Source organism: Brienomyrus brachyistius, chromosome 16 (genome assembly GCF_023856365.1).
Source record: "Brienomyrus brachyistius isolate T26 chromosome 16, BBRACH_0.4, whole genome shotgun sequence".
Taxonomy (NCBI): Eukaryota; Metazoa; Chordata; class Actinopteri; order Osteoglossiformes; family Mormyridae; genus Brienomyrus; species Brienomyrus brachyistius.
The window spans coordinates 18,728,456-18,756,442 of NC_064548.1; the positions used below are offsets into that span (position 1 = coordinate 18,728,456).

Below are 27,987 nucleotides of genomic sequence, written 5' to 3' on the forward strand. Positions count from 1 at the left end.
GATGGTCACTAGGTGGCAGTAAACCCCCACGGCCGTCTTGATGTGCAAACCTTAAAATACTGCTTTATGGAGTCAACGCTGTGGTGAGACGCAAGGTTCGAGGTTTTCAGTGAATGAATATTTTAAAGGAAAAAATAGTATACTTTGGAATTTTGGTTTATTTGTATTTTGAAAAAGTATGTTGCAAAGCAGAATTTTGGGAGTCTCAATATTTTGAAGGAAAAAATTATATACTTTTTATTTGTGGTTTATTTGTACTCTGAAAATTCACTTCACAAAGCTTAATTGTGGGAATGTCGGTCACTTGCAAATGCTTGATGTGATTTTTTTTGTTTCCTGTAGTTAAATCTGAACTGAACTCATAATACAAAACGATCTCTTAGGGCTTGGAATAAATCTCTCATGGACAATGAATCTGAATCTTATTTAAGTCCCGATTTAATCCTTATTTTATTTTATCTGACGTTGAAAGGCTTTTGTTTATCACCACCGTACTTCAAAACCCTTTTCTGAGTGACCTGTTACACTGCATAGTTCACTTTTTTCTTTGTCCAGCAGGTGGCAGCTTTTCTCTTCAATCTTATTAGGTAACTCGTCAAAGATCTCCCTCGGACGCATGCTGTTGAACTATTTAGACATATCACAAACAAACACTTTTAATGCAAAATTCTCTTTTATTTAAAATAATTTCCAGTTACTTACATAACTTGTACGAAGAATCGGATGCATGTTTGTGGATATTAAGAGTAGAGTCGCACAAAGTATCTCAGTTCATGAGGTCATTATGTAGGAGTAAAACGTTTTTGGAATGCAAATAAGACTCGGCTCTTGTTGATAAAAAGGGCAGAATGAAAACGGTATGTCCCGTATGTGCTTATGAGATGTGTAAATACCTCAAAGTTCATATTTATCTTGACAAATACTAGTCCTGTAGCTTACAGTAGCTTGCCGATTCACAGGTGCGCTGTCATGAAAATGATTAATGTTTAAAATCCAACAATCTATGGGCTGTCAAATGCTGGCTGTGTGTTTGACCTGCAAACTATTAACTGTCATTAAGGGTTCTGTGGGTCTAAATCACCAGACAAATGCAGTGGATTAAGGATAATCTGACTGCACGCAGTGTTATTTTGTTGGTACGGGCATTAGCTGTGTTGCTGTGTAAACCGTTTTATACAGGAAACGCTTATAAATACACAGTATGAGGAGAATGTGAGAACTACTGACCAAACAGGCCCTTCACCCAATATCACTAATACTGAATCAGACCAGCTTCAGGTCAGAACCTCTCATCAGGTCAATTCTGCTGGATTTCAAACCCTACACAGTCTACAAATATTATATAGTTTTAAATATTTACTTGAAATGTCACTGTTTTTATTATTTTCTCATATAGGCCTCTGGTTGGCATAGAATAAAATGATCTATATAAAATTTTAAAATCTATACTTCTCTTAAAGAAGATAAAATTAAAAATTTACAGATATAAAATGACAAAATATTGCAGAATGATTTGCAAAAGTGCAGGAATGTAACCGGTGCTTCTTTTATGAATGTCTATGATAATATTTCAAGAAATAAAAAGAAGTTGTAAAAAATAATTATGGGAAAATATTCACCTTTGACAATTAATCTGTAAGGCACCACATTTTTAAAGGAACATTTACCAAAGAGACCTTTACTCTTTTTAAATTATTTTCATGCATATTGCCACTGGAATATTATGTTAATATTATAACGTTAAAAATTCAAATATAGTTTTTCATTAGCAGGTCAATAACTTCCACACACAGAGGTGCATTTTAGTAAGTAAAATATTGTTCTGTATAAATGGTACAGCATTTCGTATGCTACAATAACCATGCTAAGGAATGACCATAGCTAATCTCTCCTGTAAATTTGTGGCGGTTGAACACATGGACGTTCACGTTGACTTACATCAGCACTATCTATTGTACAAGACCTTTTCTGCTCCTACAACACGTGGCTCCTCAGAGAAAATGCTTCTTGGTCCCATGGTTCAGTGCAACAGATTTCCATAGCAACAAATCCAGTCATCGTATCATTGATCCAGAGATCCTTCTGCTCATCGTCAGAAGCTACATTGGGAAACGGCATTCGAAATCATCTTCATAGTCATACTCGTACATGTCCAGTGTGTACTGGGGGTCGGGTAGCTCAAACAGGTGTGTTTTTCCTGTCCGCAGGCTAAACTCACCCAACATGCGGTGGTTTACTGGGTTATGAGTATTTTCATACCTGAACAGGGAAAAAAGGACATTACACATTCTATTAAGGTTGTATTCTGAGTTGATGTTTCCTGTTGCTGAAATCCATAATCATCTCCTCTGTCTTAAAACTAGTAAGTACTAAAGCAAGCAAAACAAGGTAATAAATCAGTGGTTAGCAGCAGGAGATAGAAGCTCATGGGAGTTTTATTTACACAAAAATGTTCTGAGAACTGAAAAAAAATGATTGGTTCAGAGAGGAGGTTATTAGAGGAGGTGGGTCCAAGCAACTAGAGGAGGCAGGGCCAACCAATCAGATGTCTTGGCCCCACCTCCAACAATAACTTGGACTGACCTCCTCTACGATCTGGTTGGTTACCTCTCTGAATCAATCATTTTTTTGTTTTACCCACAGAAAAATTTTATGTAGGTAAAACTCCCATGAGTGAGGTAGAAGGGCTGGTTGTGCTCCTTGTAGTGGATCGACGATGAGCACTCGCTATGGGAGAAGTGCCACATGAGAAAGTGCACATGAGAAATGCTGAAAGCGCACTAGCTAGCTCAATTCAATATCAACGCTACTCCACAGGTGGATCTAAAATCTAGCATAAGGGGATGCGTTTCTTTTGTTGTTGTTTCCCAGTCCCATTCCATTCCGAGGCCTTTGTCTCCCTAACCCCAATTAAGATGACCTGGCTAAAGTTTTCATTTCCAAACTTGTCTGCCTGGACCTTCGATCCTGCTGCCCACTTAACAGGGAAGGTTCCCAGAACTTTAGCCAATGTTATGTGAAGGTCTTCTCAAAGTTAGCCGAGGATATTCTTACTGTAACGTTAATTTCCACATTTTACATTTTAACAAAGATTCTGTCAATGTCAGCATGACACATCTATTACCTCAACATGCTTTTGATGTAATTAATGTTAAAAACATTTTTTATACTAAAATATAAATTTATAAACATGCTATGTGTCTATATTATGAACACATCATCCGGTCTTGAGCCCATGATCTTTGATGTATAAAGCATAACAGTGATGCCCCCCCCCCCTCCGTTCGAGATACCTTTACATTTTTTCCATGTTATTGGTGTTAGTGTTAGTTATGGTAGTAGCTGAAGCAGTGCTATAACATTCTGGGAATTATCAGGAAAACTGGACAATTTGAATGTTTCTGTACCTTAATCGTAACGTTCGGTAAACGTTCCTAGAACAAAAAATTGTTAGCGCCGTGCATCCTCTATTGGAGTATAAATGGACTAAACCATAGAAGCTCATATACAAGATTTCTAAAGTGTTGCAGCTCGTCATATCAGCCCCCTTAACAGTGCCATCATAGCAGATTACACAGTCTGACCATAAAGTTTTTACTGTTCCTCATTAACTCTATTAAACTTACCCGTTATCTTCCTGCTCGTTGGCCATTTCCTCTGCCAGCAGGACGTCATATTCTTCAGAAGCATACTTCTCCCAATCTGATGCGTAAGGATTGCTCTGGTCCTGGGTAGAAGAATACATCAGCGCTTAGCAGACCCTCCACTAATATGCACTAGCTGTGACCCATTCTCCGTCAAGGCCCCGTCGTTACCCTCAGTCCTGAGAAGGGATCCCTCTGTTCATGCTCCAAGTACTTCTCAATGTTGAAGAAAGTGTCAAAGAAGACATGGGACATCTTGCACCTTTTTAGGTCACAAAGGGTGATCTTTCCTAGTGAAATCACATAGCAATTTATCGACATATATCCCCTTGAACTCAGCATTGCTTACGATCTGGCATTGCGGCAACGAGAAAATATTATTGAGCGTACAGGATGTTTTGTGCACCAGTAAATTTAGATTAAAAAAACACAGAACACAGCTTTTTTCTTAAGTGCTTCACAGTTTTCAGTGATAGTAACTAGTCATCCAGCATAGCAACAGCAATCATCATGTACAGGGGCTCTAGTGAACAATGGATGCTGGAAGGACAGATGGGTTACATTTTATGGCTCTAAGACCTGCCTGTGGGTCTTCACAGTGTGTACCTTGGGTCTGGGGATTGACAAGGTCCAGCATCTGGCAGAGACAGTCCTCAAAAGGGAGAGGCTCTATTGACATACTCTCCAACTTGTGGCACTGCTCCTGGTAGAAGTATTCCAACTCATACATGGACAAGACCCCATCGCCATCCAGGTCCATGCAGCGGAACCAGTATTCTATGCTGAAAGTGACAGACATGGCGGAACAGACAGGCCATTCAGAGGATGGAAATTCAGGTTCACATTAACACAAGCAAAACCGTGTGATGAGAGCAAACATTTACTGCTGTACTTTTCTAAGCGATACAGAGCATCTTATTTAAGCAATATCATATGACAGGGGTAGGGAACCTGATCCATGGAGAGCCGGTGTTGGGTTCGGGTTTTTGGGATGACCTCTCAGTCAGCCAATAATAAAGCAGCGATTCTCAACTCCAGTCCTTGGAATCCACTGTTATTGGCTGATTGAGAGGCCATCCCAAAAACCCACACCGGCTCTCCATGGATCAGGTTCCCTACCCCTGTCATATGAGATGAAGTGCAGTTGCACTCCAGTATATTCTGGCTCTAATTTGGTTGTAGACATGAGGCTGCAACCCGAGTGTCGAACATAAATATCCCTCCAAACTATTTTGCATCATACAGTAACTAAGTAACGGTTTTTAGATACACCTGTAAAGCGGAGTGATGCATCTGCTGGTAAACCGTCACAGTGCGGTTATACTCTGGTAACCGCACTCATAGAAGATTTCTTAGTTAGAAGTAACCTTTGTATAAAACTGTTATATTACGTAATACATCAAATAATGAATTATAATTGTTAGGGTAGAAGCTGAAAAAGGTTGTCAGGGTACCTGGTAGAAGTTTTCTTGTCCTCTTCCGATATGAGGAACCAGACAAAGTCTGCATAACTCATCCTTCCATCTTTGGATGTCCTCTTGTTCCTACAAAGAAGACCGGGGTTGAAAATCCGCTGATCAAATGGCACCTTGGGATTATTCTCTCTAAATACCTAATATTATCCAAACCACAGCAACAGGGATGAACAGAAATCAGTGGCGCAGTTAATTTACCTGGTTACAGTCCCAGAGAATATTCTCTCAATTATTTTACGGGAGACTGTCAAGAGACAAGCATAAAAACCCAATTAACCCAACATTAATTCGACATTCATAAATTTATGAATACTGTATTAATTTGTTTGTTTGTTTGTTTTATCTCATATGAGGAATCCAGTAAACTGCAGTAAAAATAAATGAAAAATAATTTATATTTGCCTTTTATATTTGTCATTTCATAAATACACAGGCTTGAAAAAGAAATGACCAATCCTAGACATTACACTATTGTTACTTGGAAACCAGTTTAATGAACAATGGAAGAGATGCAAAAATATTATAGTTTGAAGTAAGCAGAAGGGGAAAACAAATCTCACTGGGTTAGCATACTGATGTCCACACATCTCCATGAGGTCATTAACCAGAACGGACAAGTACCTTGGTGGCTGTGCTGAGCCAGTTCACTTTGGCTTATGTAGAGATCGTGGTCTGTGTCAAGCTCCCAGAACTTGCAGTAAATGACATAAAAATGTTCATAGGAGAAGTAGTCAGTCAGCTGGTTGACATCGGTCTCTTCTTCGAGCAAGGCCACGTTCTGTTAGAAAGGCTAATACGGTTAGCCAGCCTACGACGAACAGCAGGGTTTATAACCTCAGATTGTGTCTCTTCCACTGATCAAACACATCTACATCTGCCAGAATATCAAGGCTGTCGCAGATCTGCACGGCTGGGTGTGTATTCATGGAAAAAAGAACAAACCTCCAAAAAATTGCTCCTCCTGAGCTCTGAACTTGAAATCCTTCCTGTCCAAGATCGATTTACATTGTAAAATATTCTTTGGATTACCTGTTAATGAGAGACAGTGTTCGTGGAAGAAAATGAATTTGTGTTAACTGGAAGACAAACCCCTTGTGAAAATATTCAATATTATCGTGATTAACGATTCGCTTGGAGTCTCTTACCGTGGTAATGTACCGAGAGTGGAAATCAGACGCTTTCTTTAAAAATGCCAGACTGGCATGTGAGTTCACCACGTCCTGCAATGCAAGACACTGAGAAGAGTTACAGTCATCTCTACACGAAGTTGGATAAATAGCATTAGAGCTGAAGAATAACACTGATAAATTGCAATGTTCTTTGCATCAGAAATATGTACTGCATATTGTCTTAGCCTTTCAGGGAGAGTCTAGGTAAGGCAGTGTTTCCCAGTCTGGTCCTTGGGAATCCACAGTTTTTGCTCGCATGTTTTTGCTCCTTCCCAGCTTTACTGGGAGCAAAAATGTGGACTGTCTGGTAGGGAGCAAAAACATGGACCAACTATGGGTCCCCAAGGACTGGATTGGGAAACATTGAGGTAAAGGCACTGGTTGACAGTGTTAACAATGCTGAAATGATGGCTCTTTGTTCATGCTTTTGAGTCTCAGCTCAGATCACAGGTGCCGTGTTTGGCTCCCTTTCGCACTTAAGGATTACCATCCTCCGTCTGAATGATCTGTTGCTGATATTACAGAAAATGCTCATGTAGTATTAAGAGGCTCATGCTGAACATAAATCACTGTTATGAATCTACCAGGGAAAGTGAGATCTGCTGGATTGCAATATTTACTTCATTCGTCAAAATGGCTAAAGCAACTGTGAAATCCACACAGCACAAATTAAACTGGGATGCTGCAATGCATCCCTGAACACATCGCCGAAATTCAATTGAAGGTCTGCTGAACAGGCCACTTTGACCTGTTTAAAAATATAGCACACTGGGTTACAGACCACTGAATAGGATTTTACAGTAAAAATGTACCTTTGTATTGAAACATATTACGTAATATAAATTCATTTGAAACAGATATTGTGATCAAGGACATTGAGAACAACATTGCATTACCTCTAGTCTAGTCTGGATTTATTGCATCATCTCAGCCCTGTTTTACACAGACATGGGAGAAAGATCTTTGGGGGGGTCCCTGCCTTTGGTTATACTTCGATTAGACTGTGAGACTGTTTTCCTGTTTATCTTCTCGTCCAAAGAATTTCATTGCTATGTTGACCTGGTGTTAACATACATATGACAAATGAACTGAAACTTGACTTGACACTAATGCACTGCCAGAAAAAAGTACCAATATCTACCTTTGCTTGTCACTGGGGCTGTACCTTCAAGGGTCTGCCAATTGTACCCTTAGCTGTAGGTATTTCTATCTTTTAAAATAGAAATGGACTATTCAGAATATTTTGTACCATTGGAGGTACATTAATGTTGCTTGTACCTTGAGGGTGTTCCTCAGAGTCCATTTCGGGTCCTTAAACTAGACAAAAAAGTACATTTACTTACAGCTAGGGTACAGTTGGTAGACCCTTGAAGGTCCAGCCCCAGTGACGAGCTACGAAAGGTACAAATTGGCCCTCAGTTTTCTGACCGTTTGGAAGCTATTTCCCTAACATGAAAACACAAAAATCAACCTGCAGAAATGGGATGAAGTCCTCTTGTTCCAAATAGCAACGGCCAGGCTTGGCCAGAAGGTGAACAAACTTGGATGCATCATCATGGCAGGTCTGTAACATTCTGGAAGGCAGAGCAGAGACTAAAATGGACCCAAACACAGACTAAGATCTTTCAATTGCCTTCAGATTCAGATATATGTTGCATAGCCATCTCTGTGTGGTAAAAACAGCAGTAGTTTTATTGTATGCACCCGTTGTTAATTTTACAACCGCATTTATAATGTTTGAACACATCATGAGTAAGAAAAATAACAAAAAAGCCAAATAGGAAGACTGAAGCACATTCATAAAAACCACTATTCCTACATGTATCTGTTGTTTGCTTAAGAGTACTGGTGAAAAAGAGAATTCGCTACCAGACACAAAACACCATTGTCTTACTTTATCCACATTGCAGTGAAGTTGTGAACAGACACAAACCCCGTCTTGTCTCCTCCAGTGGAATGGAACAATGGGGTTTTCCAGTACAGAGGACACTCACAGGCCTGGGGAGAGGAGCAGTTTTAACACAAAGCTGTCCCCAGTGCACACTTATATCCAGACAACTCAACATACTGCATCATTCCCAAGGGGGGAAAAAGAAAGACACTAAATCACGAGTCACCTCTGCCTTGGGATGACTTCTTGAAACAATTTCAGTTCAAGAATGCAAAAAGACAGAGAGGGTCTCGTTTACAAGCATGATGAATCAAGACTGCTTGTACTTAAACGGCTCTGTATTTCCTACCAAGATTAATTTTAGTTCATGTAAGGTCCTCAGCTTTCAAAGGTGCCTAGTGGCTGGATTGATGGTGTCGACTTATCAATGGTGTAATATGGAAAGAAGCTACTTCAAAGTAAATGGTAAGAATGTTGCAAAGTGCTTTTCTATGAAAAACACATTTATTTAATTTATTTTGTACAAGCAAAAAGTAGGTGTCAGAAAAATATTATTAGTCTAATAACACAAGCGGCTGCTGACGAACAAAGGCGAATAAGTTTTGCTGTGTTTAGTGTATAATGAGCCTGAAAAATTAAACAATTTCTCATCTGTGTGTAATAGCATGGGAGAGAGTTTGATATTGGGGAGGACACACTTCATGATGTAATTGCAATGGTCCATTTATTGGGGGGGGGGGGGATGAATGGAGCCAAATGAAATACTGGGGGGAGTACACGTCCCACCCGCACCGGTTCCTATGTCCGTGCACTAATAAAGGTTACTGTCCATCCCTTTTGTAGACAGGCCTGGTGGAGATTACATTAGCTGCTGGGCTGCAGTCTCAAATGAAAAATTAATAATAAAGTGGATCTCATATGTGCCTAGTAATGCACATTTGTTAGGAAAAACAAACCTCTGGGCTGAATGAATGAATATATAGGCTTATTATACAGATGCATATGTGTGTGTGTGTGTGTGTGTGTGTGTGTATAAGTTAATTAAATTCATGATTGCAAATTGCTGAGTAAATAGTAATCAGTATCACACTAACCTTGGCTACCTTTCCCATGTCCTCAATAGATGCTTTTTCATTAGGGAACTGTGAAAATATTTTCTGGATTCTGATTATGTGAGCGTTGATGTTGAGGTTCCCTTTGGGCTTCCCTCCAGGGAAGTAGAACTTGGGAATGGTTTCGCTATTCTCTGGTGAGATGGTCTCCTCCTTCCCAGGCTGGACCTGCTGAAACAAACAGAACAAAACAGCATTAGCTACGTTTCAGCCACATTATAAAAGCATTTCCACTGCTTTACGTAAACCTGTCATTTCAGATCCATTTGGCTTTTTTGTGCAAGTAATTTAATGTGCGATGTGTAATGTTACTGTGATGTGTAATGCTTAAATTAAAATTTAAATTAAAATTATAGTGAAATTAAAACCAAATCAATCACTAGTTGCCTTCATTTTTACTTTTCAGGCATTTGCTTAACTATTACACTCTCCTACTATAATTATGTTTCTATGAGAAATCACCGGGGTGGCATGGTGGTGCAGTGATTAGCACTGTTGCCTCACACCTCTGGGACCCGGGTTCGAGTCTCCGCCTGGGTCACATGTGTGTGGAGTTTGCTTGTTCTCCCCATGTCGTCGTGGGGTTTCCTCCAGTTTCCCCCCACAGTCCAAAAACATGCTGAGGCTAACTGGAGTTACTAAATTGCCCATAGGTGTGCATGCGTGAATGACTGGTGTGTGAATGTGCCCTGCGATGGGCTGGCCCCCCATCCTGGGTTGTTCCCTGCCTCGTGCCCATTGCTTCCAGGATAGGCTTCGGACCCCCCGTGGCCCAGTAGGATAAGCGGTTTGGAAAATGGATGGAGAAATCACCAGACATGTGCCTTTGGGGTCAAGATTGACCCCAGGGTAGGCGTGAGAGTTAAGCACCTATGTGATCAGACATATTATTTATTTAGAATACACTTATTTTAAACCCTCCATTCCTGAGGGTGAATGGATAACCTCCACTTGTGCATCTAATGTTGGGGGTTTGAATCTCGGCCCTTGGCTCTATAGGGTATTGTCCTGTTGTCCTATTCAAGGTCACAGAGATTCTGAACCTATTCTAGAAGCTACAGGCGCAAGTCAGGGAATAACCCAGGCTGGGGTGTCAACACACCTACAGACAATATGGTAACTCCAGATCATCTTACCATGGCTTTAAACTGTTGTGGCAAATTGGACTTAAAAGAAACTCCATGACACCATGGGGAGAACATGCACACTCATAGAACCAAGGCAGGAGCCTTTCTGGATATGCGGAACGCCTTACTGGATATACAGTTTGGACAAAGGTGGATAGGCCTCTCTCTAAAGCTACCAAAATCCTTTACAATTTAACCCATGTATACAACTTGATCACTTTCTGAAACTGATTTTGCTAAAAGACAGACCGACAAGGACAGCCAACATCGTCATTACAAGCCCAAGACTTTTTAGATACAACCATATTTCACTGCAAAAGATTATATAAATACTATAACTACAAAACAAGTTTAACAGGAAAAGTAATATTGCACAATCATACACAGAGAATGTATCAAAATGAAAAACTATAAATTAACTGAGATATTGAAACGCTTTATCATCTGAAAGCTGAAAGCCAATGTCAAAATCTATTCACAAAACCAGAAAAAGCTTCTACTCACTAGCTTCCATAAATCAATCCAGCTGCTTTTGCTGGTCAGGGTCATAAGGGGAATGGAGGAAGGCCGTCACAGGGAGCAATGAACCCCCCCCAGACAGGATGCCACTCCATCACAGGGAAAAGGCATACATAGGCATACACAGGCATACATAGGCATGCACAGGCATACGTAGGCATGCACAGGCATACTTAGGCATACACAGGCATCCACAGGCATACATAGGCATACACAGGCATCCATAGCCATACACAGGCATATACAGCCATACACAGGCATCCACAAGCATACATAGGCATACACAGGGATACGTAGGCATACGTAGGCATACACAGGCATACATAGGCTTACACAGGCATACACAGGCATACATAGGTATACACAGTCATATACAGGCATACACAGGCATACACAGGCATCCACAGCCATACACAGGCATACACAGCCATACACAGGCATCCACAAGCATACATAGGCATACACAGGGATACGTAGGCATACGTAGGCATACACAGGCATCCACAGGCATACATAGGCTTACACAGGCATACACAGGCATCTACAGGCATACACAGGCATCTACAGGCATACACAGGGATACGTAGGCATACGTAGGTATACACAGGAATACATAGGCTTACACAGGCATATACAGGCATACATAGGTATACACAGCCATATACAGGCATACACAGGCATCCACAGCCATACACAGGCATACACAGGCATACACAGACATACACAGGCATATACAAACTCAGCAAACTCACGCACAGCCAGATACAGGGGAGGCAGATTTGATTTGAATCCTGGAGGTGTGAGGCGACAGGGAGATCTACTGAGGCACCATGCTGGCACACCACCTTCCCATTTTAGCATTTTTCTTAACATAAATACAGCCATTCATATACGTTTCATGAACATGTCTGAAGTTTGGCAGGTGGGAACCATTTAGCTTGAGAAAAATGCCTTTGAAAGTAAGAAAACAAATTTACACTATTATTACAAACCAATATTCCAACCAAACACTTCAGGAAGAGCAGGTTTAGTATAATGTCCCATTTTACCGTGAAAATGAACCAAATCTTATGAACAACCTTACAAGACGCTTTGCAATTGCCTCTTTATATATGATCATGTACATACATTTTCACTCAGGCATGTATACCTCTCAAGCTTTCCATGCCATTAATTACAGTTTTAAAAAACTGAATGTCAAATGTCACCTTTGTGAACCTTTTGCACACTGAAAATTTGACTCAGAAGTATAGCTTCCCATCTGGGGCTGAGTTTCCTGAAGCCTTCTTAACGCCACATCTTTCTTAAGTTCTGCGTTAGCTTCGGGAAAGTCACCCTTGGTCATCGTGACATCACAACATCAACAGCATAAACGATGAAATCCCTCGATTAGCGGCAGCCTCCTCCATGGACCAAAAGTCTACCGGAAGCTAAAGAAACAGCTTAAATTTAACGCGACATACACATGATGCTCCATCTTTGTATCGCCACCCGGTTCATCATTAAAAATGTCCCCAGTCACACACACACAGACGAAGTGTCACCTACTGAAGAATGAGCAAACACGCAGAATCAGGTGCAGTAAGCATCGAGCGAATGCCCACCAACATAGGGGGCAATTGGGACAACCTGCCTGTCCTTGCTGGATAGCCTTGAGCCTCCTTTTAAAGCGGGAAGGCAGTACACAATCGCATCCCCGAGCCAGCATGGCCAGCTCCTTCCTCAGGTCGGGGTCTTGCCTCAAGGACAGGTCCTTTGTCCTCATGGCGTCCACCGGGACAGAGTTCCCTCGGATGAGATGTTTTCTGTAGCCCCACAGAGTAGCCCGTCCTGGGTTCCCTGGCTGTCCCATAACCTCTAATTAAATGCGGACCGTCTTAGCAGGCAGTGATTTTGCCTTTGAATCCTCCTGCAAGGCTCCACTGCTCTGGCGAGCTGTAATACTTGAGCCTGCTGTCCCATACGTCAAAGGCTGGCTGCAATCAAGGAGCCCAGTCTTGCGTAGTCACTGAAAGGATAGCGGGAGGGGGAGCATGAGTGTACACAAGCGCGTGTGGCTCTGTGTGTGATCATCAGTGTGTGTGTGTGTGTGTGTGTGTGTGTGTGAAGAGGGCTGTATGCAATCCAGAGCATATTATCAGAACAAACATCCTGCAGTTTTTTCAATTATATGGGGATACAGACTCTGCAAAGATACATTCTTACAGAATAATTTTTATTCTTTAAAAACTCTTAGGGAAAAAAAAGTGTACAGTGTACAGCTTCCTAAGTAATTTTAAAGCAGCTAGTTTTTGAGGGACTGCTCTGGTCTTCTTCTAAAACGGGTCAGAAAGAATGAAACAAATGTTCTTCAGTGTAAGCTGGCACGGGTCAAATGAAATGGCTGTTTGTTTGGACAATAGAACCCAACTGGAGTCATGAAGAGGGACGTTCTCCCGAGTGGAAAATGTGTCCAATCGATGGGCGAGAAGGACAGCGTGAAGCTGGCAGCTCACATGACAGGAGTGAATAAATTCCCATCTTCTTTGCAGAATAAAAAAGAAAAGAAAAGAGAGAGGTAACAATGGAGCCTTCGCATAACCTCTGAGTAATAAACTGATAGCAGTGTGCCGAATGAACGTTTGACGGAAACAATGCCACTTTTTCACACTACAATGGCTCACTAGTGCTGTTACCCTGTTGTTGTGACTTTGAACCCGGACCTCGTTACTCCGTCTGTGGTGAAACTTAATTTTGAGACGATTGACTCTGGGCCTGGTTTTAGCACATCCGTCCCATATTGCAACAGGTTTTCCCCGGAGTACTCTGTGAGGGACCGATATCCCGACTGAGGTGCACATTAATAGGCATCACCACACTGTATCAGTGGTTGTGTAATAATTAATCCTGTCTTCTGAGCCTTTTGGCCATTCACCTCTTTGTTGTGTTGATTTATTTTTACTATACTTCTGTTCCAGAGTAGAGGTTTGTTTGTATTTGCATGATATGAAATCCTAGGCAATCCAATGTGATCTTTGAGGTGGTGTATATGTATTCAAGGGCTTTTTCCACAGTGCACTGCAGAGCATCTAAAGTTCAAACTACTTTGCAGACCTCGCTTTGTCTGGACAAGCGGCCAAGAGACATCAGGAGGCCTGCCAACACGAGAGCTGCAGTTATTCCAGTTTGCTTTCCAGAAGATTCCTTGACTCCAAATGTGGTACTTGGCTTCAAAAACTGCAAAAAAGTATTTCCCAACAAAAAGCCTTTTCCTGTTTTTATGTATTATTCTACATTGTGAAATGAATGTTGCCAAAGCGTATTGTCTCCTCATTTTAAGTACAAAAACAATCCCCAATACAATATACAATTCACTGTTGATCCTTCTTATTTGAAGCACTTCAAACACTTCAAATATTGCTACAGAAATACTGAGGAAAATCAACCCAAGGAAGTTAAGTCAAGCATTATAATTCAATGCTTGAGACATTTCTAATTTACTATTTTGTCATGGGTTTAGTATTTTCTTAGACTAGATTAAATCCCAACACTGAATTCAATTTACAAACAATGTGCTAATATTCTAAAGTGAAACACCAATGAAAATATAATGTAGAAATTTGAAATTTAAACCTATGATTATATTCAAGTGTGTTATTCTTTTCGGTCTGTTCTCATTACACAATAAAATACAGGGAAATTACCAGTTTTAATGTACAGACATAAATATAATACATTATAAACAAAATATATGTGTGTGCCCTGTAACGGACTGGCTCCCCATCCAGGGAGACCCCTGGCCTCCTGTAACGAACTGGCTCCCCATCCAGGGAGACCCCTGTCCTCCTGTAACGGACTGGCTCCCCATCCAGGGAGACCCCTGTCCTCCTGTAACGGACTGGCTCCCCATCTTGGGAGACCCCTGGCCTCCTGTAACGGACTGGCTCCCCATCCAGGGAGACCCCCGTCCTCCTGTAACGAACTGGCTCCCCATCCAGGGAGACCCCCGTCCTCCTGTAACGAACTGGCTCCCCATCCAGGGAGACCCCCGTCCTCCTGTAACGAACTGGCTCCCCATCCAGGGAGACCCCCGTCCTCCTGTAACGGACTGGCTCCCCATCCAGGGAGACCCCTGTCCTCCTGTAACGGACTGGCTCCCCATCCAGGGAGACCCCCGGCCTCCTGTAACGGACTGGCTCCCCATCCAGGGAGACCCCTGTCCTCCTGTAACGGACTGGCTCCCCATCTTGGGAGACCCCTGGCCTCCTGTAACGGACTGGCTCCCCATCCAGGGAGACCCCCGTCCTCCTGTAACGAACTGGCTCCCCATCCAGGGAGACCCCCGTCCTCCTGTAACGAACTGGCTCCCCATCCAGGGAGACCCCCGTCCTCCTGTAACGAACTGGCTCCCCATCCAGGGAGACCCCCGTCCTCCTGTAACGGACTGGCTCCCCATCCAGGGAGACCCCTGTCCTCCTGTAACGGACTGGCTCCCCATCCAGGGAGACCCCCGGCCTCCTGTAACGGACTGGCTCCCCATCCAGGGAGACCCCCGTCCTCCTGTAACGGACTGGCTCCCCATCCAGGGAGACCCCTGTCCTCCTGTAACGGACTGGCTCCCCATCCAGGGAGACCCCTGTCCTCCTGTAACGGACTGGCTCCCCATCCAGGGAGACCCCCGTCCTCCTGTAACGGACTGGCTCCCCATCTTGGGAGACCCCTGGCCTCCTGTAACGGACTGGCTCCCCATCCAGGGAGACCCCCGGCCTTGTGCCTTGGGCTGCCTGGGATATTGCTGAAAAGTCTGAACAATGAAAACAAGCAAAAAATGTTTTGCAGGTCAATGACAAAACCAAACTCACACAAACTGACACATTATAGCAGGGCAACAGCAGAGATGACAAAAAAAACACTTAAGATTGCAGTCAGTTCAGGAACATAACTAAAAGAATCTTGGTGTGGCCACCACAGGTAAACACTAATATTTATTTAGATTCTACTCTGGCTCTCAATTGAAGAGTTCAGATTTACAGAGAATAAAATGATTACTTATTCATTAATTTCGAACAGCTCCTGGTTTACTGCAATATGAGCATGTATCACTGTGAATGTGAGTCTGCTACAGCACGGGGTAATGCAGCTATATCATTTTCATTGGCCATGTTTGAGCTCCATGGAATGGATTTATTGAACAATAATTTTAACAATAACAGAATATTATGCTAACTCAGATTAAAAAAAACCCAACATGCACTGAAATATCCGTCACTGGATGTTTCGTACGGTAAAAGTTTTTGCACGTCCACAAACCAGACCAGTAAAAACAACATTGTGTTTACATCTACTCATCACTTCTATTTTTTGACTTCCCTTCTGTCCCAAAATAGATCCTGTTTTTGACTGGGGTCTTATAGCCAGAAGCCGGCATGCTGAGCGGAACAGCGTCCCGCGGCCAGCACATTTACGTCACGCACAGCGAGCGTCTCTGTGTCGGAGAGGCGAGAGGCCAGCTCATTAACTTCGCTGCTTCCAGGCGTAGACACGATGAGAGCACTCATGCGGGTCGCGTGCCACCTTGGGTGACTGCAGACAGCTCCCCTCCAACCTGTGGCAGTGCCTTTCACTTCTCAATGGATGGAACAATCGAAAGAAGGGACACATCCGGTCCGGGAGAAAAGGGGAGGTCATTTCATTCATCACTGAATAATATTCTATGAATTCATGATAGACCATATTTCCTGCACTTTGTCATAAAGCCATTCATATTTCCTGAGAATATTTTACCTTCTGGTTATATTAGGAAACAAGCTTTTAATTGTAATCCATCTTTATACGGAACATAATTTATACAAAAAAAGTATTTTTTTAAGTTACTTAATAGGTTTGTGCAATATACCCTAATATACTGCCATCCGTCCGTCTATCTATCCATTTTCAAACCGTTTCTAGTTAAAACTTGTTAAATCATGAGATGCATTTCATAATATCCATTGGAAAACACCCACAGATTGCATTAGTGTTTAAAATATTATTTGACTAATTTTAATTTATGGAATCATTTTCAAAGAATGTAGCATAATTTCATAAATAAAAGTCACGACACAGGTGCTTAATGAGCATCTATGTCACTAGATATTATCACAATCCAGCATGGGTTAGGTGAGACAAGCGAGGTGACCTGAAGAGAGGCAGATGGCTCTCACACTCGCCATGCTGAACAGACAGAGGGGGCATTTCATTGGACTGAAACACAGCAGGTTCTTTGCTGAGGCAAAGTGTCAAGATGGCAAGCGATCCGGCGATTATCTAGCAATGTACACGAATAGTAGCATGACAGACAGCTTGGTGGCTAAGGAGGTGAACCTTAATCCATAATGTGTGGTTTTTAAGGTCTTTTAATTACTTTAGTTGGATGAATGCCGACTGAGAAATGACAAAAACCTAGTAATATGTGCATAATATATGTTTTTCTCCTGTGAATCCATGTTTGAAAACTTTTGAAAGTTAAGAATTATTGAACTCTTTCGGGTCTTAAAAAAAAAAACATGGACCTTCTCATGTCACGCCATCTATGGACGTTCACACAGTACACAGATCTTTGAAGGGTCAAAGGGTAAACTACTAAGAAATGACCAATTACTGACCTGTTCACGTGGTTTGAGGCAGGACTGTCCGCAATGTAGGCACAGCCCAATACACTTCAGGGCAAACTTTAAGACCTGATGTTGACCTAAAAAATGATAGTGAGCAGTGGTGGCTTAATGGTTAGGGAAGCACACTTGTAAGATTGTAGGTTTGAATCCCCAACCGGCAAGGTACCACCCCCAAGTACTGCTCCCCAGGTGTTGTTGTGCACTGTGTGCCGTGCTGTGGTGTGTCAACAATGACAATTGATCACTAACTATCTAGTGGAAAAACATCCAGATTGTGAAGAACGAATCAAAAACGTAAATTGGTAGGTAGATATATGACCATGCTTATTATACATTTATTGGGAAAGACGTTTTAGTTGTACGTGTTGGTCTGACTTTTTTTCAAGTAATTATTAGCTTTGATCAGGTTTATATACTAAATCAGGTCACATACACAAGTTAAAAAATAAAAATTATGGGTTATCAAACATTAGGGATAATATTAAATATTTCGTTAAAAATGTCATCTAAATTTGATTTGGTGAGTTAGTGATGAAATTTATTTTCATATTTATAACTACTGTCTACAGTGGGTAGACCCGACTGGTAACAAATATTTTTCTTATGCCATATTTAAGAATGTGTGCTGTGTTTGACTACACGGAGCCCAAAATCTACAAAAGAACGGCTGCTCTTATTCTTTAGAGGTACTTACCAGTTTACTTATCATCAGATCAATTATATATCTAGCATAGTAGTAAGACTAAGTTTTACTCGAAAAGAACCCCAACACATACCCCCTTTAAAACAGAAAAACAGTCCTCGCCCCAGTAAACACGAGACGTCTGCCCGATGTTATGTCTGCGTTGCGTTATCTGAGTACCTGCAGGACATGCAGATCAGGCTCAGTATTTGGACTTCTGACTATGACCCTTCTTGGACATTGATACGCAGTTCAATATGTGAACATCTGACTGGGATACCTTTTGGTTTTCCAGGAAATGAACACGTCATTGTGTACCGTCCAAATATTTGAACAAAATGTCATAAAAATATGTCATAAAAACTTTCGTTCATCATGGGACATCTTCTCAAGGTGCAACAAAGATGGTCGCAAGGACGTTATTTTAGATGCATCGTTGCTCAGTGGGATAGTGCATGAGGCAGAGCCAAACCCTGGATGTGCTGTTAATAGCTAGAGTGGTTCCCAAGAATTCTGACATGGAGGCAGGAGAAGATTCCCAATATAATTCTTTAATTTTTCATCGCAATCAAAGGGAAGCAACAAAGGCTTATATTTGGATTGAACATTGGGGGGGATTGAGGCCCCCACCTTTTCATCATGACAATACCATCATGTTGGGGGGGGAGAAGGTGTTGTATTGGCCAATTCTAATTATTGGGCGGGGTTACAACCAACCACACACAATAATCAACAGCTACATTCCTGAGCTTCCTCCCAAGTATGTTCTATTACACTGCAGTTGTTTTCTAAACTGTGGCTCAAAGTCAGGTTCCTTCTTACCTTGCGAGTGATCTGAAATTATTCAGATTACCAGGGACCCTATCAGGGGGACCCAGCCATTCCCCCATGCAGCCTTTGTCAGCGTTAGATACTTTAACATCCCCTGGTTACCTGTACATATTTTAGCAGAGGTGGGAATTTCAGGCCCAGAAAGTAAAAATCCAGTCCAAGATTTTGTTTCAACCAACCAGCTGAGTACTCAGTGACTGTGACCCTTTATACTCAACTGATTGGTTGAAACAAAATCTTGGACTGGATTGTTACTTTCTGGGCCTGAAATTCCCACCACAGTAGGTGACCCATTGCTAGAGGTAGCTATTGAAAGAGGTCCAATGTCTTTGGCCAAATCTCATATTTCTCCCAATCTTATTTCACAGACTCGTGTTTTGTGTTACAATATCACCTTTTTTTTCAGCTAGGTCATTGTTTTACAAAATCATTATAGAAAAAGGTCAATTCTTGTAGGTAGCAAACACAATGACATTGGGAACAGATGTCTTGTAGTTAAAAGTCTCTCTGGTGGAAATGGCTCAATGGTTGAGTGCTGCAGGCAGACTGAATTTCGAAAAAGAACAGAAATCTCTGTTTCAATCCCTTTGTGTTATTGCACATAATAAAACATGCAGAGAACACAATAAAATATAATGCACATGTTTTGAGCCTGAAGGAAACAAACTGCAAGATTTTAAAAAAAGTTGAAGGGATAACAAAGAAATCACTTTTATCTTTGTCATTTTATCTAAATATTATGTTTGTATATGTGTGACATATTGCTTGCCATTAAAGAAAATTACCCTGGACATCTGTATAGTTAAGCATAAAGCAGAGATAGGCCATCTTACCCAAATAGGTTCATTATGTAAGCAGGTTTTCACTGCAACTCCCTAATTAGATTACCAAATAGAGGACTGATATTCTAAAGAGTCTTCAGACTTGGGTCTGAACAACTAACCTAAAGGTTATCCCAAAAACCAGCATACACACTGGCATGATTGCCTAACTCTAGCATACGGGAATTCCTTGGTTCCCTAAACAAACACTAGATGGCAGCACACTCTACATCTACCATTTAAGGATGCTGCTAAAACCAGATATCAGTGTCACTGATAGTAAAACTGATCATTTCATAAATTTGATTTTAATATGCATATAGCCACATTATGGCTTTACGGCACAGTGGTTAGCAATATGGATTTCCCGTGCATTCTCTGCATTGCATATATACTGGATATGACAAAAAAAAACACAATATAAATGATAAATTATCTTCCAGCCATGTACTCAATACAAGTTCATTGGGGAAAATATGCTGTGTGAGCAGATACTCAGGGCTCACTCCACTTTGCACTTGTAGGGGTGAAAAACCACACTTATTCTGGCCTGCGATCGTGTCATTATATCAAGCCACACCCTCTGGAACTTAGTCTTAATAACTCAACAAATGCCAGAAACAAATGCATGTCATACCACTAATAAAACAACACAAACAGCTTTTAGATATTTTTATTTCGGATGATGAAAAATTGTAAGAGGTCCTCTTAATGTGTGATAATGTGTCTATGACCCATAACAGCATCCCAAAAGCATGTGTGAAAATTCAAATATTTCTATGGGTCACTTTGCCACTGAGTCACGATTTATTGCATTATTTTTTTTTTGTTACACATGGATTACTTTAAAAGTACAATACTTTCTTCCAGGTTCATGTAAATATTTTTAAAAAAAAAACAAATCAGGGACAACTGTGATGCAGTGGTTAGCACTGTTGCCTCACATCACTGGATCAGGCACTGAGTCTCAGCCATTGCTCCGTGTGTGGAGTCTGCATGTTCAGCCATGCCATCATATATCTTGCCAAGCCCTACCAGGAATGTTCGATGCGTTACTACTAGTCTATAATACGTCGAGCAGTGCTTGTGTATTTTTGAAATTTTATCGACAACTTCTTTCCCACTGCCACTGCGAGTTATTATAAAATCCAAAGTGGTTCTGTATGCCAGACTTGAAAGAGGGTAGCATATCTTTCGTTGTTTATCGCATGACTTGTCTCCCCTCAACATTTTCAAAGAAGTCTCACCACTACTTGAAACCTATTGACAGTTGACTCTGAAGTGTCGGCCTACTGGAAACTCACGTAGAGGACCCAGGATATTCCGCACTCATTTTGTGTGTTGTACTGAATGAACTGTGGTCCACATTTGCGACCTGGGCCGCAGGTTGTGAACCAAACAGTATTTTTTTTTTCTAGTATTTATAAAATACGGCCTACAGGCAGAGTGACATGGGACTATGAGGTCAGCAGTAGACTACAGTGATTGGAGGAACATAATTAAATGTGTTTACACATAGAAATGGCAGGGTATGCCTGTTTACAGTATACTGCAAGGACGTTGTGTTTTAAGAATGAATACACACTTGAAAATAGCCCATCACAAGACATCAAAGTTACAGTGACTATTAAAAGATTGCCAAAACTATCCAATGAAATCAACATACACTTAAATTATCCATCTAAGATTTCTGATACGTGACGTCAGCTTGGCATGTGGCATCTTTACATTCATGTAGCAATACAGATGTTGACTGATCATCACAGTTCTATTGTATGCCATAAGGGATATCACACATTCCCACGGCAAAACTCAAAAAATTAATAGCACTATTAATATTTATACTTTATGGCACCGCACAAGTCCCGTGCAATATTTAGGACTCCATAACAGGATTATTATACAGCATCACAAAAATCTCTCAACTATAGTCAATGTACTTTTCTTTCCATACTTTCAAGATCTGCCCCACAAATAACACAGGAGGTTCCGCACCCCACAGAAGTAACTGCGACCACACTAAGCACCCTGTTAAAGGCTCACACCATCATCTTGGAAAAAGGGAATACCTTCCAGTAACATACACAATACAGAGTTATACAAAAGCTCAGGTTATCGACCCCTGAAAAGTAATACAAGTACAGACGCTCCTCTACTTACGAACTTTCAACTTACGAGCTTTCAGACATACAAACGAAGAGGACTGTAAGTCCAAATTGTGTTCATTGGGCTCCCGTTTCCTGTCCGCAACACCATTTTTTTTTCTGCATGCCAGTTCCGCCCAGTACGACTTCTGTCTGCTACTCCCGCCGCGCAGCAGCGTAGCGAGCGTACTCCCAGCATCCTAGTTCTTTGTATTTGCGTATGCCCTAAAAATGATGTTGCATAATGATTAACAAACATTTCAAGTTATGAACGGCCGTTCTGAATGCATCTGATTCATAAGTAGAGGAGCGTCTGTGTTACAAGAGCTTTACAATGTCCATTTCAAATTAAATACTCCTGAGAAATAATGGTATAAGCCTCTATCTAGCATTTAAGCAATATATTCTTTGCTGACTTTAAACCTTGTAAGCCCTTAAAATCTTTTTTGCCTTTACTCTTGTAGAAATTGCATTACTGCAGCAGAGCCTGGGGTGCGTTTGTGAAGCACCGAGGAATGGAATGGAAACTGATGCAGAAGAGTCAAAGGTTTTTATTTAAAAACAGAATCTTTTCAAGAGTTGAAGGACTGAGGCGATTCCTCTTCTGACACATTATTTCCCCTGCCTTAGAAAAGATGTGACTGCAGGGAACAGAAGAAGCGGGCATTGAAAGATATTTCCTGGCAAGCGTGAAAAGATGAGGATAGATGGCAGAATGCTTTCTCCAGAAATCCAGAGGATCCCCTGTTCGAGGAAGATAAGGACTGTTGAGGTATCTCATCACTTCAGCCGCCGCATCTGCTGTGGAGCTGTGCACCTTCTGGGCCTCCGTGACGCTGCTGTCCAAAAGTTCCCAAAGACTATCTTTGCCCGAGCTTGTAGCAGAAGGACCAGGTGTCTCATCTGTAGATGTCTCCATTTTCAATTGCTGCAAACTGCTGCCTTTTAAAGAATGGGGAGGTCCAGATTGAGGAAGAAGAGAAGCACATTCAGCTATAAGAGATCTCTCTGCCTGTTGTGCATGTTGAGGGTTTCCGAATGCTATCGTTTTAAAGCGCGGGTCAAGTAATGTTGCCAGCGCCAACACATTCACTGACTCTGCACCTCCGTAATGTACATTAAGACAACGCTGCAGATTTGAACTCAAAACAGAGGCTACCTGATTATGATTAAGGGCACATTTCTCTGTCAAATTGTGCTGTATCATTGTGATAATTGGTATGACTTTTGATGCAGATACTCTTTTCTCTTCGGAAAGTTCAGTGGCGGCGTGAAAAAATGGCGCAAGAACACTGAGGCAATATTTAACAGTATCATATTCAGCACTAGACAGCGGGGTGATGTCTGTTTTGAGGGTGGCCAAGACTGCCCCCACAGGCTCACGCAGCTGATGAATTCTCTGCAGCATAAGGAAGGTACTGCTCCATCTTGCCTCTACTTCTTGTACTAACTTCATCTTCTGCATGCCCATCTGGTCCTGCATATTAGATAGTCTCTCTTGTGCTGTGGTGCTGGCTTTCAATAACCCAACAATTTGTCTTGTCCTGTGGCGGATACCCTGGAGACCGTCAGTTTGTGCCATGGCCTTCTTCACAAGTGAATTTAGGGTGTGGGCAAAACAGGGCACATGTCTGACTTGGAGCAGATCGGCGTAGGCAATCATGTTTGCTGCATTGTGTGTGACTAGACAATTCACTTTGCCACTGAGACCCCAATCTGACAGCATTGCTGTTTTTGCTTCCTTAATATCTTCTGCTCTATGAGTCTGCGAAAGCTTTTTCACTCCCAGTAGAGCAGTGTCAAGTTCTGACTTCTCTGTAATATAATGACAAGTCATTCCCAAGCAAACATCCATGTTGACTGAAGTCCACATATCTGCTGTAAGACTCACAAACTTCACTTCTTCCAGTTCGCCTACAGTTTTCCTTTTAGCTTCCTGGTATTTTTCATGCACCATATTCTTCAGAGCTTTGCTAGTAGGGATAATACATGACGGGTCAAGACTTTCAACAAAAGCCCTGAATCCTTCATCCTCTACAATGGAGAATGGTTGCAAGTCTTTTATTATCATATTCAACACAGCCTCATCAACTTCTCTTTGTTTACCTTAAATAAAAAGAAAACGCTATTATAATATTTTACTAAATCTAGGAATGCAAAATATATAACTAAAAATAAGGTAATGTTTGACATAAAAATTTTATAGATGTCAACTACCGATAGAACTACGTTGATCTAACACAATGTTTTACGTATGTTGAATTAGATTTTCAGCTACAATGAAATGCATTTCTGTGTTAAGTTCATGAACTTAATATCATAATAAACATTTATATATTCAAGCTGACTGAATATAAAAATCAAGTTGTCTAAACTAATAATGTATAGATTTTACAAATGTAGGCCATTCAACAGTCGAAGCTTTACCAATTTATACCTTTCAGACAAACCGAAAAATCTCATTTGACAAGCGAAAATAGGCCTAAAGTGAAACATTTCCATAAGAAATTTTTTTAGAATTTGCAGAATAAGTTGAAGAAAGCGCTTCGCGTTGTTGTCTGATGAATTGTTAGAATTACAAAAAATTGTTCAGTTGCACATAAACACCAAAACTCGCTACAAGCTTCGAGTCTGTTGTTAGTGGCTAACAACCAATCAGAAGGCTGATCCCGTGACTGCCGATTCGAAACGTTATTTGCTGCCAAATCGAAACCGGAAATGTCGCCAGGTTTCAAAACAGAAGCCGAGTGATGAATACCTAAAAGGCTACAGCTTTACATTCATGTATCATAACCTCATTAATATTTCTTGTTTGTACATCTAAGTAAATACATACCTGACGGGACAGGTCCAGTATGCTGAGAACCTAGAGTACACAAAGCTGAGCTGCTGGGGTGTTTTGCTCGAAGATGCCTCAGCATGGATGACGTATTACCTGCAAATGTCAGTCTTTGAGAACATATTCGGCATCGTACCTTTGATTCTCCGTGAAGTACAGTAAAATGTTCCCATGCTTGAGAACGGGGTCTTTTACTATACTGATCCATATTATATTTAGCCTAAAAATATAGTTTTTTTCTCTCGCCTTCTATACAAACCATAAGATTGTTAGTGTTTCAGATCACTTATTGGGAAACTGGGCGTTGACGAACTGACGGTACACAGCTACCGTTCTGAGACCTGTTACCCGTAATGAAACGACGGGGTTCGCGAAAATGAATCTGACCCGAGTTCAGAAACACTTCAAACGTCATCATCACGTTACCACGTCGAAACGAAGCAAGCTTCGGCTTAGTGGCTTTGAAACCTCGAAACAGATTCTATGCAGCAGTTTCCAGTATCGCATCTCTAGTTAATACTAACATAAGCAGGGCTAACACTACCATCTAATGAGAACTATGATTTTAGACAACATGTCAGCAACTATGATGGAAAATAGTAAATCTGTAACAGGATTCACATACAGTACACCACCGTTAACGTACGGTCGCTAAATGAACTATTATCATACTAACAAATCTAGTCTCACGAAAAAATAAGTGAATACGGAACAACAACATAATTTAGGTAAAATAAACTTATCTTTAGTTGAAAGCACACTACTTAGCGATTCACAACACGTAAAATAACGATTAAACTATACAGGTCCATCTTCATTCACTGAGACAAGTTAAACAGATCAATGACTTTTCAGATGCAGGATGGGCACACGCCTGATTGACAATGGAATTATTCACTGACATATCAAATCAGAAACAAGGCGGCGTGATTAACAGGAAATAATGTCTCATGGGTCCCGATATTACATATTAACAAATCTCTGGGAGCAAAATGTACCAAATGTTACTGAGCCATTCTGAAGCACTAACACGTTTTTATGAATTGGTTTGAAAAGGGTTTACTGATTTGAAGCTTTTGAAGTCCGATGCGGCATCTGCTGGACAAAATAAAATAATGCACCCAGTGTTACAGACTATGCACCTGAATAATAGGTAGCAATAGGAAGCGCCTTTTATGTTACAGCAAGCCTAATCCTACCTTTGAAAACCCTAACCCTTACCCAACTTTAGCCATAAGTAACGAGACAGAATTCAAGACTATTTTAGATTAATTTCATTAATTGATTTTTATAAAATCGGGCATGTCCCCATAAGTTTTACCGCAATTTAGTGTTTATTACTTTCTGTACATACCTTCGATAATTGTTGTATGTTTTTTGTAATGTCTTCTAAAAGCACCCCCAATGCAAATTCCTTGTATGGAAGCATACTTGGCTAATAAAAAAGATTCTGATTCTGATTGTGGGGAGTATAACTCAGCCTATTTGTTGATCAGCTCTTGTGCGCTACATGCTTTTAGCAAATAGTATTTTTAAAATTGGGTGAGTAACGATGATCTCATGCGGAATGTAAAAAAAACCCAAACTTTATTTGGCTCAGATATGCAGCGTAAAGTAAAAAAATTGCAACAACTTTAAATACTCAATTAAGATACAAATCTGGTGCAATGACGAAGTACTTATACTTTTCCTTATTTTACACCTCTGGTGTTTACATTTGTGTATTCCTGGGGTGATTGTAAAATCTGCTTAAACAAAGTACATTTGCCAGCCATGGCATGAAGAGCTGATCTTCATGACATTCTCCAAGACACTGTATGAGGCTTTGAAAAACTTTGTCTCTAAAACATGTGGAGCTGTCAAGAGATACTTTTAGTTGTTATGGATAAACCATACTATTGCTAATCTTGTTACACCCAGTTTAGAAAGAAAGAAAAAAAAACACTACCATGTACCCGATTCAGAGTATGAAAGGAAGAAAAAAAACACTGCTGTGTACCTGAATCAGAGTATGAAAGGAATAAAAAAAACACTGCTGTGTACCTGAATCAGAGTATGAAAGGAAGAAAAAAACACTGCTGTGTACCTGAATCAGAGTATGAAAGGAAGAAAAAAAACACTGCTGTGCACCTGAATCGGAGTATGAAAGAAAGAAAAATAAAACACTACTGTGTACTTGAATCAAAGTATACAATATTGGTTGAATTTTTGTTCCAACTATGACTCCCTTAGTTTTCAAGGAGTTTAAGCAGATGTGGTTTGTAACCACATCTGTAAACCAAATTTATCTATAAATGTTTGCTCTAGGTCAGTGTATGTCAACTGGCATGACTATTTTTACTGGGTGAAGGAGTGTGTGGGTTTTTTTAAACAAAAGTTACTTTTACCATCAAATCATTTTTACAGTCAGTCTTGGATGATCTTTTCATTATGTTCTCCAAGAAACTCTAAATGGCTGTGGATAATTGCACCTCTTCACATCTCAATAAACTTTAAAAGAAAATGAAAAGTCTCAAAACTGGCATATTCCTGGTCTCTAAATTGAAGTCACTTGTCAAATATATCCAGAGAAAGATTTATTATGATTCACATTGGCCAAATGCTGGCACGTCACGGTTTAGGCAAAATGCATTAAAATGTCTTGGCGTTTGGCTGCTGCATAGTCTGTAAACATTCTTTATTATTCATCAACTCAACATCCTATAATGTGTAAGTCGTGTTGAATCAGCCCTGGCATCAGAGATCTCTCAATTGGCTCAGGTGGTCGTTCTGGACTTATTTCATGTTGACTAAACCCAGTCGCAGTAAGTCTTCAAGTTCATTAGGACTAGAACTAAAGGCATGGTGGTACAGTGGTTAGTACTATGCCTCGTACCTTTGGGAGCAGGGTTCCAGCCTCTGTCATGTTCTCCCTGTGGGTTTTGCTCTGGATACTCCGGTTTCCCCCTATCATGCTGAGGTTAGTTGGTGTGAGTCCTGGGTTGTTCCCTGCCTTATGCTCATAGGTTCTGAACCCCTTGTGGCCCTAAATAGAATAAGTGGTTATAGAAAATGGCTGGAAGAATAAAGCTAAAGCAATGCTTTAAGTATATTGTATAGTA

General features: G+C 40.9%; 2 protein-coding genes and 1 long non-coding RNA gene across 10 annotated transcripts; 1 reads left to right on the forward strand and 2 right to left on the reverse strand.

The window, feature by feature from the left end:
* Positions 1 to 677: 677 nt before the first annotated feature.
* On the reverse strand, positions 678 to 12,946 carry LOC125709762 (serine/threonine-protein phosphatase 2A regulatory subunit B'' subunit beta-like). 6 transcript variants are annotated; one of them, XM_048978560.1, is made up of 13 exons: positions 12,571 to 12,946; positions 9,274 to 9,459; positions 8,183 to 8,286; positions 7,760 to 7,862; positions 6,265 to 6,354; positions 6,062 to 6,148; positions 5,741 to 5,897; positions 5,318 to 5,363; positions 5,099 to 5,188; positions 4,251 to 4,426; positions 3,816 to 3,934; positions 3,627 to 3,727; positions 678 to 2,259 (listed from the first exon to the last, which is right to left on the reverse strand). In XM_048978560.1, exons 1-13 carry the CDS (start codon positions 12,787 to 12,789, stop codon positions 2,100 to 2,102), a joined length of 1,638 nt encoding a protein of 545 aa, XP_048834517.1. In that variant the 5' UTR covers positions 12,790 to 12,946; the 3' UTR covers positions 678 to 2,099. The 6 variants fall into 6 exon arrangements, 5 of the variants coding, with proteins under 5 accessions (XP_048834517.1, XP_048834518.1, XP_048834516.1 ...); XM_048978561.1 differs by having other exon boundaries at positions 6,265 to 6,339; positions 9,274 to 9,462; XM_048978559.1 differs by having other exon boundaries at positions 9,274 to 9,462.
* LOC125709764 (uncharacterized) lies at positions 8,353 to 14,138 on the forward strand. Its single transcript, XR_007382832.1, has 3 exons — positions 8,353 to 8,644; positions 13,340 to 13,494; positions 14,029 to 14,138. It is a non-coding gene; the product is annotated as an uncharacterized LOC125709764 (long non-coding RNA).
* Positions 14,139 to 20,570: 6,432 nt separating this feature from the next.
* LOC125709761 (E3 SUMO-protein ligase ZBED1-like) lies at positions 20,571 to 26,312 on the reverse strand. Of its 3 annotated transcripts, XM_048978557.1 has the most exons (3): positions 26,241 to 26,312; positions 24,884 to 24,982; positions 20,571 to 24,153 (listed from the first exon to the last, which is right to left on the reverse strand). In XM_048978557.1, the coding sequence occupies exons 2-3, from the start codon at positions 24,966 to 24,968 to the stop codon at positions 22,589 to 22,591; spliced, it is 1,650 nt and encodes a 549-aa protein (XP_048834514.1). In that variant the 5' UTR covers positions 24,969 to 24,982; positions 26,241 to 26,312; the 3' UTR covers positions 20,571 to 22,588. The 3 variants fall into 3 exon arrangements, with proteins under 3 accessions (XP_048834514.1, XP_048834515.1, XP_048834512.1); XM_048978558.1 differs by lacking the exons at positions 24,884 to 24,982; positions 26,241 to 26,312 and adding an exon at positions 25,023 to 25,518; XM_048978555.1 differs by lacking the exon at positions 26,241 to 26,312 and having other exon boundaries at positions 24,884 to 25,513.
* Between the last annotated feature and the right edge of the window lie 1,675 nt (positions 26,313 to 27,987).